The 12696-nt window shown below is 40.5% G+C and overlaps 1 protein-coding gene across 5 annotated transcripts in view; it reads left to right on the top strand.

The window, feature by feature from the left end:
* Positions 1 to 12696, top strand: part of APOO (apolipoprotein O) — a 160931-nt gene that overhangs the window by 45880 nt on the left and 102355 nt on the right. For 3 of the 5 annotated variants that reach the window (XM_032389521.1, XM_032389524.1, XM_032389523.1), the window contains exon 7: positions 656 to 733. In XM_032389521.1, coding sequence (XP_032245412.1) covers positions 656 to 733 — 78 coding nt within the window. Of the gene's footprint in view, positions 1 to 655; positions 734 to 860; positions 938 to 12696 lie in introns of all 5 variants that reach the window. The other 2 variants (XM_032389516.1, XM_032389517.1) reach the window with 1 other exon arrangement.

Genomic DNA, 12696 nt, shown 5'->3' with positions numbered 1-12696 from the left:
TTATACATTATGCTGTGCTCACCACAGATGTAGCTACCATCTGTCACCGTGTAATGCTATTACAGTGTCATATGAAGGAGTAAGTGGCTTGGCCCCAAAGTATTCTCTGACCCTGGGGCCTACCTCTCAGGATGTTGTAGAAAGGATCTTGGATCAAGAGGCAAAATCCCTATAGAAACGTGAAGACTTTATGTTTTGGGGGACCTGGGAAAACTAAGACCATCTTCATTAGGTTCACCTAATTTTTTACCCAGGCCCCTAAAATGAGTGAGTGATTTTCAGCTGGGCATGTGCCTTGGTTGGCTGTGACGTGTTAGATGTGATAGGCAGAAGCCTTCTTTCTGTGTCTCGTTTTCAGGAATTTCACGTATCAGCAGTTGACCTCCTTCATTTTTTTCCTTATTAACCTGTAATTTATGGCAAATTATTTTAAACAGTAACTGCACGACCAAACTGTTTTCTGCTTATGCTATGATTCTCGCTATCTTTTTATTTGCTTATGTTGCACAGCCTTAATGTGTATGCCCCAAGGCTTCTGGAGCTGCCGTATGCTTAAATACAGTTCTTTTGGAAACAGGAAAAAGGAAAGTGGAATATTCTCATTCTTACCAGTCATGTATGGAATAGCAATGGATCTTTTATATTTTGTTTCAAGGTCAGTGGGGAGAAATTATATGACTGGGGTTTACGAGGATACATAGTCGTAGAAGATTTGTGGAAGAACTTTCAAAAGGTGAGAAAGATCTTTTTCATTATCTTCCTTTTGGTTTAAATATATGGTTTCTCTAGGGTTTTATAAGATTCTTGATAACACTGTTGCCTGATGCTGCTTTTCCTGTTTGTTTTCATTACGCCTCTAGCTCAGATTCTCTCTTGGTGGCCTTTATTGGAGGAGCAATAGAACCTCTGTGCATTTGGTTTTTATCGGCAGGGCTGAGTAAGTGGTGACCATAAAATGCATTCTACTGTGGTCTTAGATCATCATTTCCTCTCTGTTGTATTTATAATGTGCTCAAAGTGTAGCGTATTTTCTGAAAGTTTTATCAAAACTGGATTCATAGAGAACATACTGTGTTCCCAGGCAAAAAACAAAACAAAACAAAACAACTAACCAAGCCTCCTCCTCTTGCTATTTCACATACTATGGGCTCCCTCCTTTCTTTTAGCACAACCGTATCTCTTCATCCCCTAGCCTTCTTGGCCCACTTACAGGCATGAGCTGTGATGTGTTGGGGATCAGCCACCAGCTACAGACCATATTCTCTCTGCTGACTGGTGGATGAAAGGCAGAGGGAGGAGGTTGTGTAATTGTAAGAAGGTGTCATCTTTCATCTCTTCTTGCAGCTCCATAGCTGATTGAATGTTGCCCCTGTTTGCTGGAACATTCTTTCCTCTGATAAGGAAGAATGAGTATAGAACAAGGCATCATGTCTCCTCCAAGCCGTTGGAGGCACTGCTCGATAAGGAAGAATCAGGGTTCTTATATTAACATACCTTCTACGTTATAGATTGAAGGAAGTTCATTTTGACTTCTGTCATCTCAAATCAAAATACTCTTTAAAAATATAAAGAACTGTGTCAAAATTGAAATCCAGAATTTGGATGTAATATTGTAGAATCAATTATGAGCGCTCCTCATTATTTACATAAATAGTCTTCCAGTGAAATCTTAAGACTCATTTTTGTGTTAGTGGTAGCTAAAGGAATTAGTCTCTCTGGAGCCTGGTTAAGCCAGCTTTGAGTAGGAAGTTCTGTGTTAATATCAAGTGCCCTTTGGCAATCCCCTTTAAAAAATAAACACCCGTAGTTTTGTTTCCATTCCTCTGACATTTTCTTTGGAAGCTTGCTTTCCTGTTTAAAGAATTCCTTAAGTCCACACTGAGTTTTATATGGGAAAGGAAATAGAATGTCAGGAAAGCTCTACAGAGCCCTAGAAAGAAACGTGGAAAATGAAACTCATGCTCAGTTCCGAGTGCTCACTGTGGTGGTGGCAGAGACACACGTGCCCCAAAGCCAGTTGGGCGGGTGTCTCCTGGGAGCCTCTGAGTGCTCACCGTGGTGTCCGTGGGCAGCTCAGACCCACTGCGCATGAAAGCCAAGGAGGGGATTCCCCCCACCCCCTCCTGCCCAGAGCCTCTAGCCTGGAAATAGCTTTCTCTGCTCTGAGAATTCAGCCCAGGGCAGAAGCAGCGGGACTGTGGTTGGAATGTAGGTTAAACAGGCCAGCATTTTATGGTAATTTGAAAACGTTAGATATTAAAGCTACTCACATTTATATGCGAGTCTTTGGGGAGTGAGAGAGTAAAGATGTCTAATTAGCTCATGGTTGGCCTCTATTTTTTTCTCTAGTCTTCTGTGCCTTTGTCCTCTTCAGAGTCATTGAGAATGTAATGTTCTTTCATTTGTTTACCTTGAAAGCATAATCTCTTCCTGAAGGTTGTGTGTTCTCACTAGAAGGTAATAAAATTGATGTTGACTACTTAAATATTTAGCACAAGTTTTAAATGAAGAACAACAGATGGCTCTAATCAAATTTTGATATACTTAGATTTCAGGAATTATCTGATGGTGAAATGCCATTGTTTTTTATTGCTCTTCCCCCTTCTTGTTGGATTTTGTGGGTTTCAGTGGTTTTTATTTTGTTTTATGAGTGCGAGCAAAGATACAGGTTACCCTGGAACAGGAATCCTTTGGGGCCCAGGAACTGTGTCTTTGAAGGGACCTGGGGGACACTTGATTGAGATTTTTGTTTGTTTCTTAGCTTATTTGGAAATCGGTTTTCAAGTCAGGCTTGAAATTAGCAGTCTCAATTAGATGCAATCTAATTCATGGTTGTCCATAGTTATCACTGTAGTGATCTAACGAAGCTACATGCTTGTGGTTCTAAACAGTCAAAAGGAATTTGTGGACATCGTGTTTAAAACGGGGCCCTGAGTATTTACCCCAAAGACACAGATGTAGTGAAAAGAAGGGCCATATGCACCCCAATGTTCCTAAGAGCAATGTCTGCAATAGCCAAACTGTGGAAAGAGCCGAGATGCCCTTCAACAGATGAATGGATAAAGAAGATGTGGTCCATATACACAGTGGAATATTACTCAGCCATCAGAAAGGGTGAATACCCAACTTTTACACCAACATGGATGGGACTGGAGGAGATTAGTGAAATAAGTCAAGCAGAGAAAGTCAATTATCATATGGTTTCGTTTATTTGTGGAAAATAAGGAATAGCATGGAGGACATTAGGAGAAGGAAGGGAAAAATGAAGGGGGGGGGCGGAATCCGAGGGGGAGACAAACCATGAGAGACTACGGACTCCGAGAAACAAACTGAGGGTTTTAGAGGTGGGGGGGGATGGGTTAGCCCGGTGGTGGGTATTAAGGAGGGCACGTACTGCATGGAGCATTGGGTGTTATACAAAAACAATGAAGCGTGGATCGCTACATCAATAACTAATGATGTATTCTATGGTGACTAACATAACATAAAATAAAATTTAAAAAATAAATAAAAATAAAACAGGGTCTTGAAATTTTCAGTGGTATGAATGATGGCTCAGTTCTCAATTATATTATTTGCCATGGAGTTGTATTACTCTCAAAGACCCTAAATAAGTCTGTGGCATTTTTCTGCTCTGCCACATCCCTTTTCCCTTTTAGGAATTGATACTAAATGTTTGCACTGAGTCTTCAACCAGTAGTTCGGACGAGGTGGTCTTTCAGTTCTGTCATTGCCTTTGGTCAGGTCAGAGAAATTTATCTGCTTCAGCTAAAATGAACTGTTTGTCAGAATTGTGAAGCAATGATGGGTGTGTCTAAAAATATTGTCAGCCTAGTGTGGTCTAGGGTTTGTTTTTTTGTTTTTGTTTTTGTTTTTGTTTTCAGATAGAAGATATCTGTTGGATTTTAAACTCTGTTTACAGGGGCACCTGGCTGGCTTAGTCAGTGGAGCATATGACTCTTGGTCTTGGGGTCGTGAGTTCAAGCCCCACATTGGGTGTCTATAGAGATAACTTTAAAAAAAAAAAGAAATCTTAAAAAAAACTTCTGTTTACAGACACACACAGAGACAGAGTTTAAAATCCAACAGTATAATGACCACATATGTACCAATCATCCACCCACCTTTAAAAGGTAGGAAATTACTGGGGCGCCTGGGTGGCTCAGTCGTTAAGCGTCTGCCTTCAGCTCAGGTCATGATCCCAGGGTCCTGGGATCGAGCCCCGCATCGGGCTCCCTGCTCTGCGGGAAGCCTGCTTCTCCCTCTCCCCCTGCTTGTGTTCCCTCTCTGTCTGTCAAATAAATAAATAAAATCTTTGAAAAAATTAAAAAATAAAAGATAGGAAATTACCAAGCCTTCCAAGTTCTCCATGCCCTCCCTCTCCTGCCCCTGTGTCCCCAGAGGGAGCTACTATCCAGAATTTGGTTTTTCATTTCCTTGTTCTTCTTCTAAAACACTGTAGTTGAGCTTGCCTGTTTTTTGTCTTTAAACTATAAATAAATAAATCAAATATACATATAAATATAAAGAGTTTACCTAGATGGAATCTTACCATGTGTACTATTTTGTAACTTGTTTTGTCCCCTTAACATGTTTATGGGGAAAAAAAAAACACATGTTTATGGGCTGTGTATGGCTATAGTTTATTCATTTTCACTGCTGTAGAATATTCCTTTGTGGGAAAATAACCATGTTGATGACTAGTTGGGTGATTTTCAGTATACTGTTGCACACACAGCTGTGAGCATTTTTGTACCTCTGTCAGATATATTAAGAGTTTTCCTAGGCTGGGATTCCTGGTTCATAGGGTCTGCACATCAGTTTTACTGGATGATGCCAAGTAGTTCTACAAAGTGGTTGTTTCCAGTTTGCCATTCTGGTAGCTTTAAAATAGTTTTTCACTATGGGGTGTGTGTGTGTGTGTGTTTGTGTGTTTGTGTGTCTGTGTGTGGTTTTGCTGTATTCTCCAATTTTTATTTTGAAAAAATTTCAAAACTACAGAACAGTTGCAGAAATAGTATATAATGACTCTCCCCTTCACTTCGATTCACCAGTTAACATTTTGCTACATTTGCTTTGTGTCTTACTTTACACATGTGTGAGCACTCACACACACATGTATTTTCTTTTTCTGAACTACGTGAGAGTTAGTTGTAGGTATCATTGCACTTTCCACCCATACCTAATTCAGCATGTATTTCCAAAGAACGAGGACATTCACTAATACAATCGAGGTACCACTATCACACTGGGGAAAGTTAACATTTCCTTGTTTACGTAAACATTACCTCATATGCAGTCCATATTCAGGTTTCCCTAACTGCCCCAATAATGTGCATTCCTTCAACAACTTTTTAATTTATTGTTTTAGCTTAGTGAATTAGTATAAGGCAAACTCCCTTGTGACCATCATCTAAGGACCAAAACCAGAATTTTGCCAGCCTTTCCCAGAACCCCCTCCATGTAGCCCACTCCAATTATAGCTCTCTCCCTCCATCCAAAATTACCTACTACCCTGACTTTTATAGTAATAACTTTCTTACTTTTCTTTACAGTTTTATCCCTGTCACTTTAGTTTTGCCTCTTATTATTTCTGACTTTATATACCTTTTAAGTCTTCCCCTCCCTTTTTTTAAGTCACTTTTAATCTATAGGTTCCCCTTCCATCTTTTTATTTTCCTTACAACGTATCTGTTAAAGGAAACTGGCATATTGGACCTCGAGAGTTTCCAGTGGTTTCGGCTTTGCTGATGGCACACTTAAGATGCAGTTGACCATGTTCCTCTCTTCTCTGCATTTCCTGCAGATTGCCAGCTGGATTCAGATGACTGATTGATGAGGTTTGTGTTTGATCCTTTTGGCAAGGCTGTAGGTCTACATAGGCACCTAAGTCTGGTTTTTACTTTGCTCTTTTGGTGTTAGCAGGTATTGATGCCCAGTGCCTAGACCCATTGATTCACTGGGGGTTAGAAAGTGGTTATATTCTACCTCTGTCATGTCATTTTTTACATATTAGCTGGAATACTTTAATAAGGAACCACTTCCCCTCATCTACTGTTTAGTTACCCAGTTAGAGGAAAAACAGGATAAATGCTTTATTTTTTCTCTTATGTACCAGTTTTCAAAATAATGGATCAGTTCCCTCTCATCCTCAGAAGGTCACCAGTTAGTTATGAATTTGTAGATTTATACATATTTGGATTTGAACGTTTTATGATTCGTATTCCTTATTAAAATTCAGTTCGTCTCACTTTGGCTAGTAGAAGTTGGCTTTGAGTCCTTTTCACATGACCCAAGTAGTCTGATGGTTTCCTCACTATCTGGCATGTCACAACAGTCTCAGAATTTCTCATTGTAGTTTTAATGTACATTTCCTTGATCACTAATGAGGTTGAGCATTTTCACATGTTTATTGGTTTCTTCTTGAACCGCCTACTCATGTCTTTTGGCCATTTCTTTGTGTGAGTAATGTGTTCCTTTCTTAATAATTTATAAGGGTTCTTTATTTTTTTTCCTAGATGCTAATATTGTTGGTCACGTGTTGGCAGATGTCTTCTCCCAGTCTGAGGCTTGTCTTTTCAGTTTGGGTGTCTTTTGACGATCAGAAGTTCTTATCGTAGTTGGTTTTATTGATTTTTTTTCCATTATGGTTTTCACTCTGAGTCTAGGAGCTTAATAAAAGCCTGGAACTATTTCCTGATTGTCCATTGCTGATCTGAAACCCTTTTGCAAGTATCAGCCCAACGTCTGAGTATCCGAGATGGATGCCAGTTGTGGGCGTGGAGCCCCAGGGTCACAGATGGCTCTTTCGGAGTTGTCCTATAATTAGCCAAACACAGCAGTGTGTCTCCGTAAATGGCACGTTTAGTTTTCAGTAGGTTTTAAAAAAATATAACAAGTTACTATAAAAGAATTGTAGAATGACTGCTAAAGGCCAACAATAACTAAAAAGTAAAGCCTTAATAATTCTTTAAAGGGCAGGAAAATCCATGAAGAAATACAAACCTGTTACTATACTAACGTGAAAACCGAGCAGAACTTCTAAAGCTGGGCTTTTAATAGTTGTGTTCAGGCCTTGCTGGCTCAGCAGGAAAATGAAAGGGAAGTGGCAGGCACCACCCTGAGTAAATATGCCCTGCTTTCTCTTCCTCCATTCCAAATTCCTCAGCTTGCTAAACACTCTCAAGTTTAGCTCTCAGTAAGTTACGTGGTTTCACAATGGTCCTTTCTGATATTTCTGTCACAGACAGAGAAATACTGCATGATTCAACTTACATGAAGTATCCGAAATAGTCAAAATCAGGGAAGCAGAGAGTAGAATGGTGGTTGCCAGGGGCTGGGGGTGGGGAAGGGGAAGGGGATTGGGGGGTTACTGTTCAAGGGGTGTAAAGTCTCAGTCACGCAAGATGAATATGTTCTAGAGATCTCCTGTACAGCATTGTGCCTATAAGTCAGCAGTACTGTATTGTACATTTAAAAGTTTGTCTGGAGAGTCAGTCTCATGTTAAGTGTTCTTAACACAATAAAATAAAAATAAAAATAAAAATAAAAATAAAAATAAAAATAAGGATGGTGTGGTGGGTTTTTCATAAAGCTAAATTTGTTCTGAATTGGTGCCTTTTCTAGTGTCGGCTGTTTAAAAACTAAAGGTACTAGGCAATGATTTTTCTTTTTTTTTTTTTTAACATCATTGCGTAACAAAAAGTTAAAAATTCTGGGCAGGGGGAGCATCTCCTTTTTTGAAAGGCATAAAGCTTTTGTATCAGAAAAGGTGGACCAGGGGCGCCTGGGTGCCTCAGTTGATTAAGCGACTGCCTTCGGCTTAGGTCATGATCTCAAGGTCCTGGGATCAAGCCCCGCATCGGGCTCCCTGCTCGGCGGGAAGCCTGCTTCTCCCTCTCCCACTCCCCCTGCTTGTGTTCCCTCTCTCGCTGTCTCTCTCTCTGTCAAATAAATAAATAAAATCTTAAAAAAAAAAAAAAGGTGGACCAAGCAGAATGCAGTATAGCCTGGTGGCCAGGAGAGTGGACTCTGGGGTAGGTGCTCCAGGCTCCGCCCCACTCCGCCCCACCCCGCCTCCACCTCCACCTCTTTTTTTTTTTTTTATTTTTTTTATTGTTATGTTAATCCCCATACATTACATCATTAGTTTTAGATATAGTGTTCCATGATTCATTGTTTGTGCATAACACCCAGTGCTCCATGCAGAACGTGCCCTCCTCAATACCCATCACCAGGCTAACCCATCCTCCCAACCCCCTCCCCTCTAGAACCCTCAGTTTGTTTTTCAGAGTCCATTGTCTCTCATGGTTCTTCTCCCCCTCCGATTTCCCCCCCTTCATTCTTCCCCTCCTGCTACATTCTTCTTCTTCTTTTTTTCTTTCTTAACATATATTGCATTATTTGTTTCAGAGGTACAGATCTGAGATTCAACAGTCTTGCACAATTCACAGCGCTTACCAGAACACATACCCTCCCCAGTGTCCATCACCCAGTCACCCCATCCCTCCCACCCCACCCCCCACTCCAGCAACCCTCAGTTTGTTTCCTGAGATTAAGAATTCCTCATATCAGTGAGGTCATATGATACATGTCTTTCTCTGTTTGACTTATTTCGCTCAGCATAATACCCTCCAGTTCCATCCACGTCGTTGCAAATGGCAAGATCTTATTCCTTTTGATGGCTGCATAATATTCCATTGTATATATATACCACATCTTCTTTATCCATTCATCTGTTGATGGACATCTTGGCTCTTTCCACAGTTTGGCTATTGTGGACATTGCTGCTATAAACATCGGGGTGCACGTAGCCTTTCGTGTCCCTACTTTTGTATCTTTGGGGTAAATACCCAGTAGTGCAATTGCTGGATCATATGGTAGCTCTATTTTCAACTTTTTGAGGAACCTCCATACTGTTTTCCAGAGTGGCTGCACCAGCTTGCATTCCCACCAACAGTGTAGGAGGGTTCCCCTTTCTCCGCATCCCCGCCAACATCTGTCATTTCCTGACTTGTTAATTTTAGCCATTCTGACTGGTGTGCCACCTCCACCTCTTACAAGCCTTGAAACCTGGGGAAATTGCTCCCGTACTCTGGGAAATGAGAGTAGGACCTCATGGGGCTGCTTTGAGGACGAAATGAGTTTATCCATGTAAGAAACATAAAATGGCCAGACTCTAGCACGTGACAGCCATGACAGATGTCATGTGACACTGCATACTTTTGCTTCTGCTTGAGAAGATAACCTCTCCTGATGGGAAATGGAATAGTAGGGCTTATATCCATTAGTCAAGAGTCTTCCCACCAGTGTTTTAGTTTCCTATCCTGCCATAACAAATGACCACAAATTTACTGGCTGAAAGTAATACAAATTTATATTATCTTAGACCCCGTAGGTCAGAAGTCTGGTGCTAAATCAAGGTGTCAGCAGGGCTGCACTCTTTTCTGGCGGCTCCAGGGGAGAATCCGTTTCCCCCCTCATTCAGGTTGTTGACAGAATTCATTTCAGTTCCTTGTGGTTGTAGGGTCAAGGTCTGTTTTGCTGGCTGCCAGCTGAGGGCTGTTCCTAGCTTCTAGAGGCTGCAGCTTTCCTTGGCTCATGGCCCTCTTCCTCCATCTTCAAAGCCAGCCACTGCAAGTTGAGTCCTTTTCATGTCCCATTTCTCTGACCCTATCTTTAGTCTCCCTCTTTGACTATCGGAACCCATGTAATAATACAAAATAATCTCCCTATTGGAAAGTCAGCTGATTAGCAGCCTGAACCTCCCTCCATGCTGCGGAAATTCACCTTTGCCATGTAAAGTAACGTAGTCACAGTTTCCAGCATTAGGATGCAGACATTTTTGGGGGAGGCCTGATTCTGCTTACCATATCCAGTGAACTGGGATGTCATTGGGGTCTTTAACAGGTCATTTATCCTTACCTTTTATTTCTCCTTCAAAAAGGTACATGATCTTCTACCTAGGATAAATAATGTTTATTGAGTGCTTGCTGTGAGCTTGGCCTTGGGTGCTAAACTCTTTGTTCATGGAGTCTGCGGCAGGTTCTATTATTATTCCCATTTTACAAACGAGGAAACTGCATTTGGGGAAGTTAAGTAATTGATCAAAATAATCAACTGGGGAGGGGCTCAGACATTTCAGTGGGCTAGTATACCTCAGAGGTTTGTCTGGAAATCCCTCTTCACATGGTAGTACGTACTAATTGGAAGTAAATGTTTGGACTAAAACAAGTGTTTTGATTTTGCTAATAGAAATTATCATTCATGTTCATGGCTGTGGTAAGAAAATAAATTTTCTTCTATAGCCTAGCCAAGTTGGCACATAAAACTAACCATCAGAGTGCTATTTAGCTTATTCCTCTAACCCTATATAGTCCAATATGGCAGCCAGCTATTGGGTACTTGTAATATAGCTAGTCTGAATTGAGGTGTGTGCTGTAAGTGTAAATTCACGCAAATTTAGAAGACATGGTACAAATAAAAAGAAGGTAAACTGTCATTATTGTTATACTGATCGTATGTTGAAATAATATTATTTTAGATATGTTGGGTTAAATAAAATGTATTAATTACTTTAAAAAACAATGAAACCAGGGCGCCTGGGTGATTCAGTTGGTTGAGCTCCTGACTCTTGATTTTGGCTCAGGTCATGGTCTCAGGGTCCTGGGATCAAGCCCTGTGTTGGGCTCCATGCTCAGTAGGAAGTCTGCTTGAGATTCTCTTCCCCCCTCTCTCTTCTCTCTCTGCCCCTCCCCCTGCTCACACACACTCTCTCTCTAAAATAAAATAAATCTGAGAGCGGGCACCCCACCCAGACACCCCTAAATAAATAAATCTTTTAAAAAAACCCAATGAAACCTGATAGGTATCAAAATTAAATTATAAGGAGAATCAGTTATAAAATATTTCAAATACAACTGTCTGAAAATGCAAAAAAAAAGTTAATTTCTGGCTCGTACTAAATCACAATCTTTTGAAGTCAGAAAATGTTGGTTTTTTTTTTCTGAGATCATGGCAGTTTCTGCCAAGAGAAACCTGATTTGTAATAGGGTGGATGGGCTCAATATTTCTTCAGTGAGGTATTTGACTGTCATGTTTTGTTATACTATAAGTGATACGTAACCAAACAAGAAAAATTTCCTAGCAACAGAGTTGTTTTCCTCAACCAGAAGAATATTTTATGTGCTCATTTTCTGAATGTCCAAAAGATAAAAAAGCTTATGAATTTAGCATCTTATATTTTTGAGATTGAGATGCTGGTGAGTATAGATAGTAAAATATATAGGAATATCACTAGAAGTACTTGGCAAGCATTACATTAAGGTAATTCACACCTAAAATATATTTAACTAGGTAGAGAACTATATGGTTTTTATGATAGACCCAATTGTCAGACATGGTTATCTCACTTACCTTTATAAATGAAGTCTCTTTTTTTTAATCTCTTTTGTTCTTCATTAATTACATACCCAAACTTTTTTTTTACCCTCATCAGATCTCTAGGTTCTGAATAAACATTTCATTGTTTATTCAACAAATGTTTAAATACCATGTGCTAGGAGGTCCCTAGGGATATTGTGCCCTCACGAAGCTTATGTATTAGTAAATGATTCAGCTCACATATTAGTAAATGAATGGAAGAATTCTACAAATCAGGAAGCACATGGGTGCTGTGAATGTGAACAGAAGGTTCTCATCTAAATCAAAGGACACGTGACGGGAAAGCCTTGATCTAGAGAATGAATAGCATTTAGTCAGGCAGAAAGTGGGATTGACCAGTCTTAGGTCAAGGGATACATTTTGCAAGTTCTCATCCTAGGAAAGAGCTTGGCAGGTTGGAAAAGCAACAGCAAGAAGGCCTTGGGGGTGTGTGTGTGTGTGTGTGTGTGTGATTGTGGCTCTCAAGGAATACAGTAAGGCACATGGTACTGAGTCCTGTAGAGCTCTGTTCAGAGCAACAAGTAGACATGGGTGTTATATGATGATCCACCAAGCAATACACAGGGCCTTGTTCCCCAGAACTTCATCATCAAGTGGATGTGGTCTGGAGATAGGGTAACCATATAATTTATCATCCAAGTCGGGATATGCTTGAGAGTGAAAGGAGGTGCTGTTAATTATGCTGGGACAGTGGGTATAAACCAGTATAACTTGGGCACGCTGGGATGTATGATCACCATGCTTACAGACCAGTTTTCAGCCACTCCAGTAAGCCTGGAGTTGCCTAGAAACCATGCTCTGAAATTACAGGGTTACTATATGTTCCTGCTTTCTCACTTTCCCCCCCTCCATCACCCATGGATAACTCTTGGAGAAGGCCGCCAGGGGAACCTGCACCAAGTCTAGCCCACAGAATCCCAGCCCCATTGCCCACTCACCTACAGCCTACTGTTTTCAGGTTGCCATCTCATGAGAGTTCACCCCCTTGATGGACATCAATTCTTATTAACATGTTTTCAGAATTACAGTATTGAAAACATACAGGAAGGAAAGTAAAGCCTTAAACATTTAGCTCATGAACTTTTCCTACTAGAAACTTTCCTACATCACTTCTGGTAGATGAAATGACCTAATTATACATTCCCAGATGGTGGCCAGGCAGAATGGGTGTGGTCCAATTATAACCTCTTTCACAGTAAACATGTTTTGTGATTTAGACCCTATGGTGGATGATACACAGAGAAGAACAGCTTT

This window comes from Phoca vitulina, unplaced genomic scaffold (genome assembly GCF_004348235.1).
Source record: "Phoca vitulina isolate PV1807 unplaced genomic scaffold, GSC_HSeal_1.0 scaffold55, whole genome shotgun sequence".
In the NCBI taxonomy this organism is placed as follows: Eukaryota; Metazoa; Chordata; class Mammalia; order Carnivora; family Phocidae; genus Phoca; species Phoca vitulina.
This window is presented reverse-complemented; position numbering and strand designations above follow the sequence as displayed.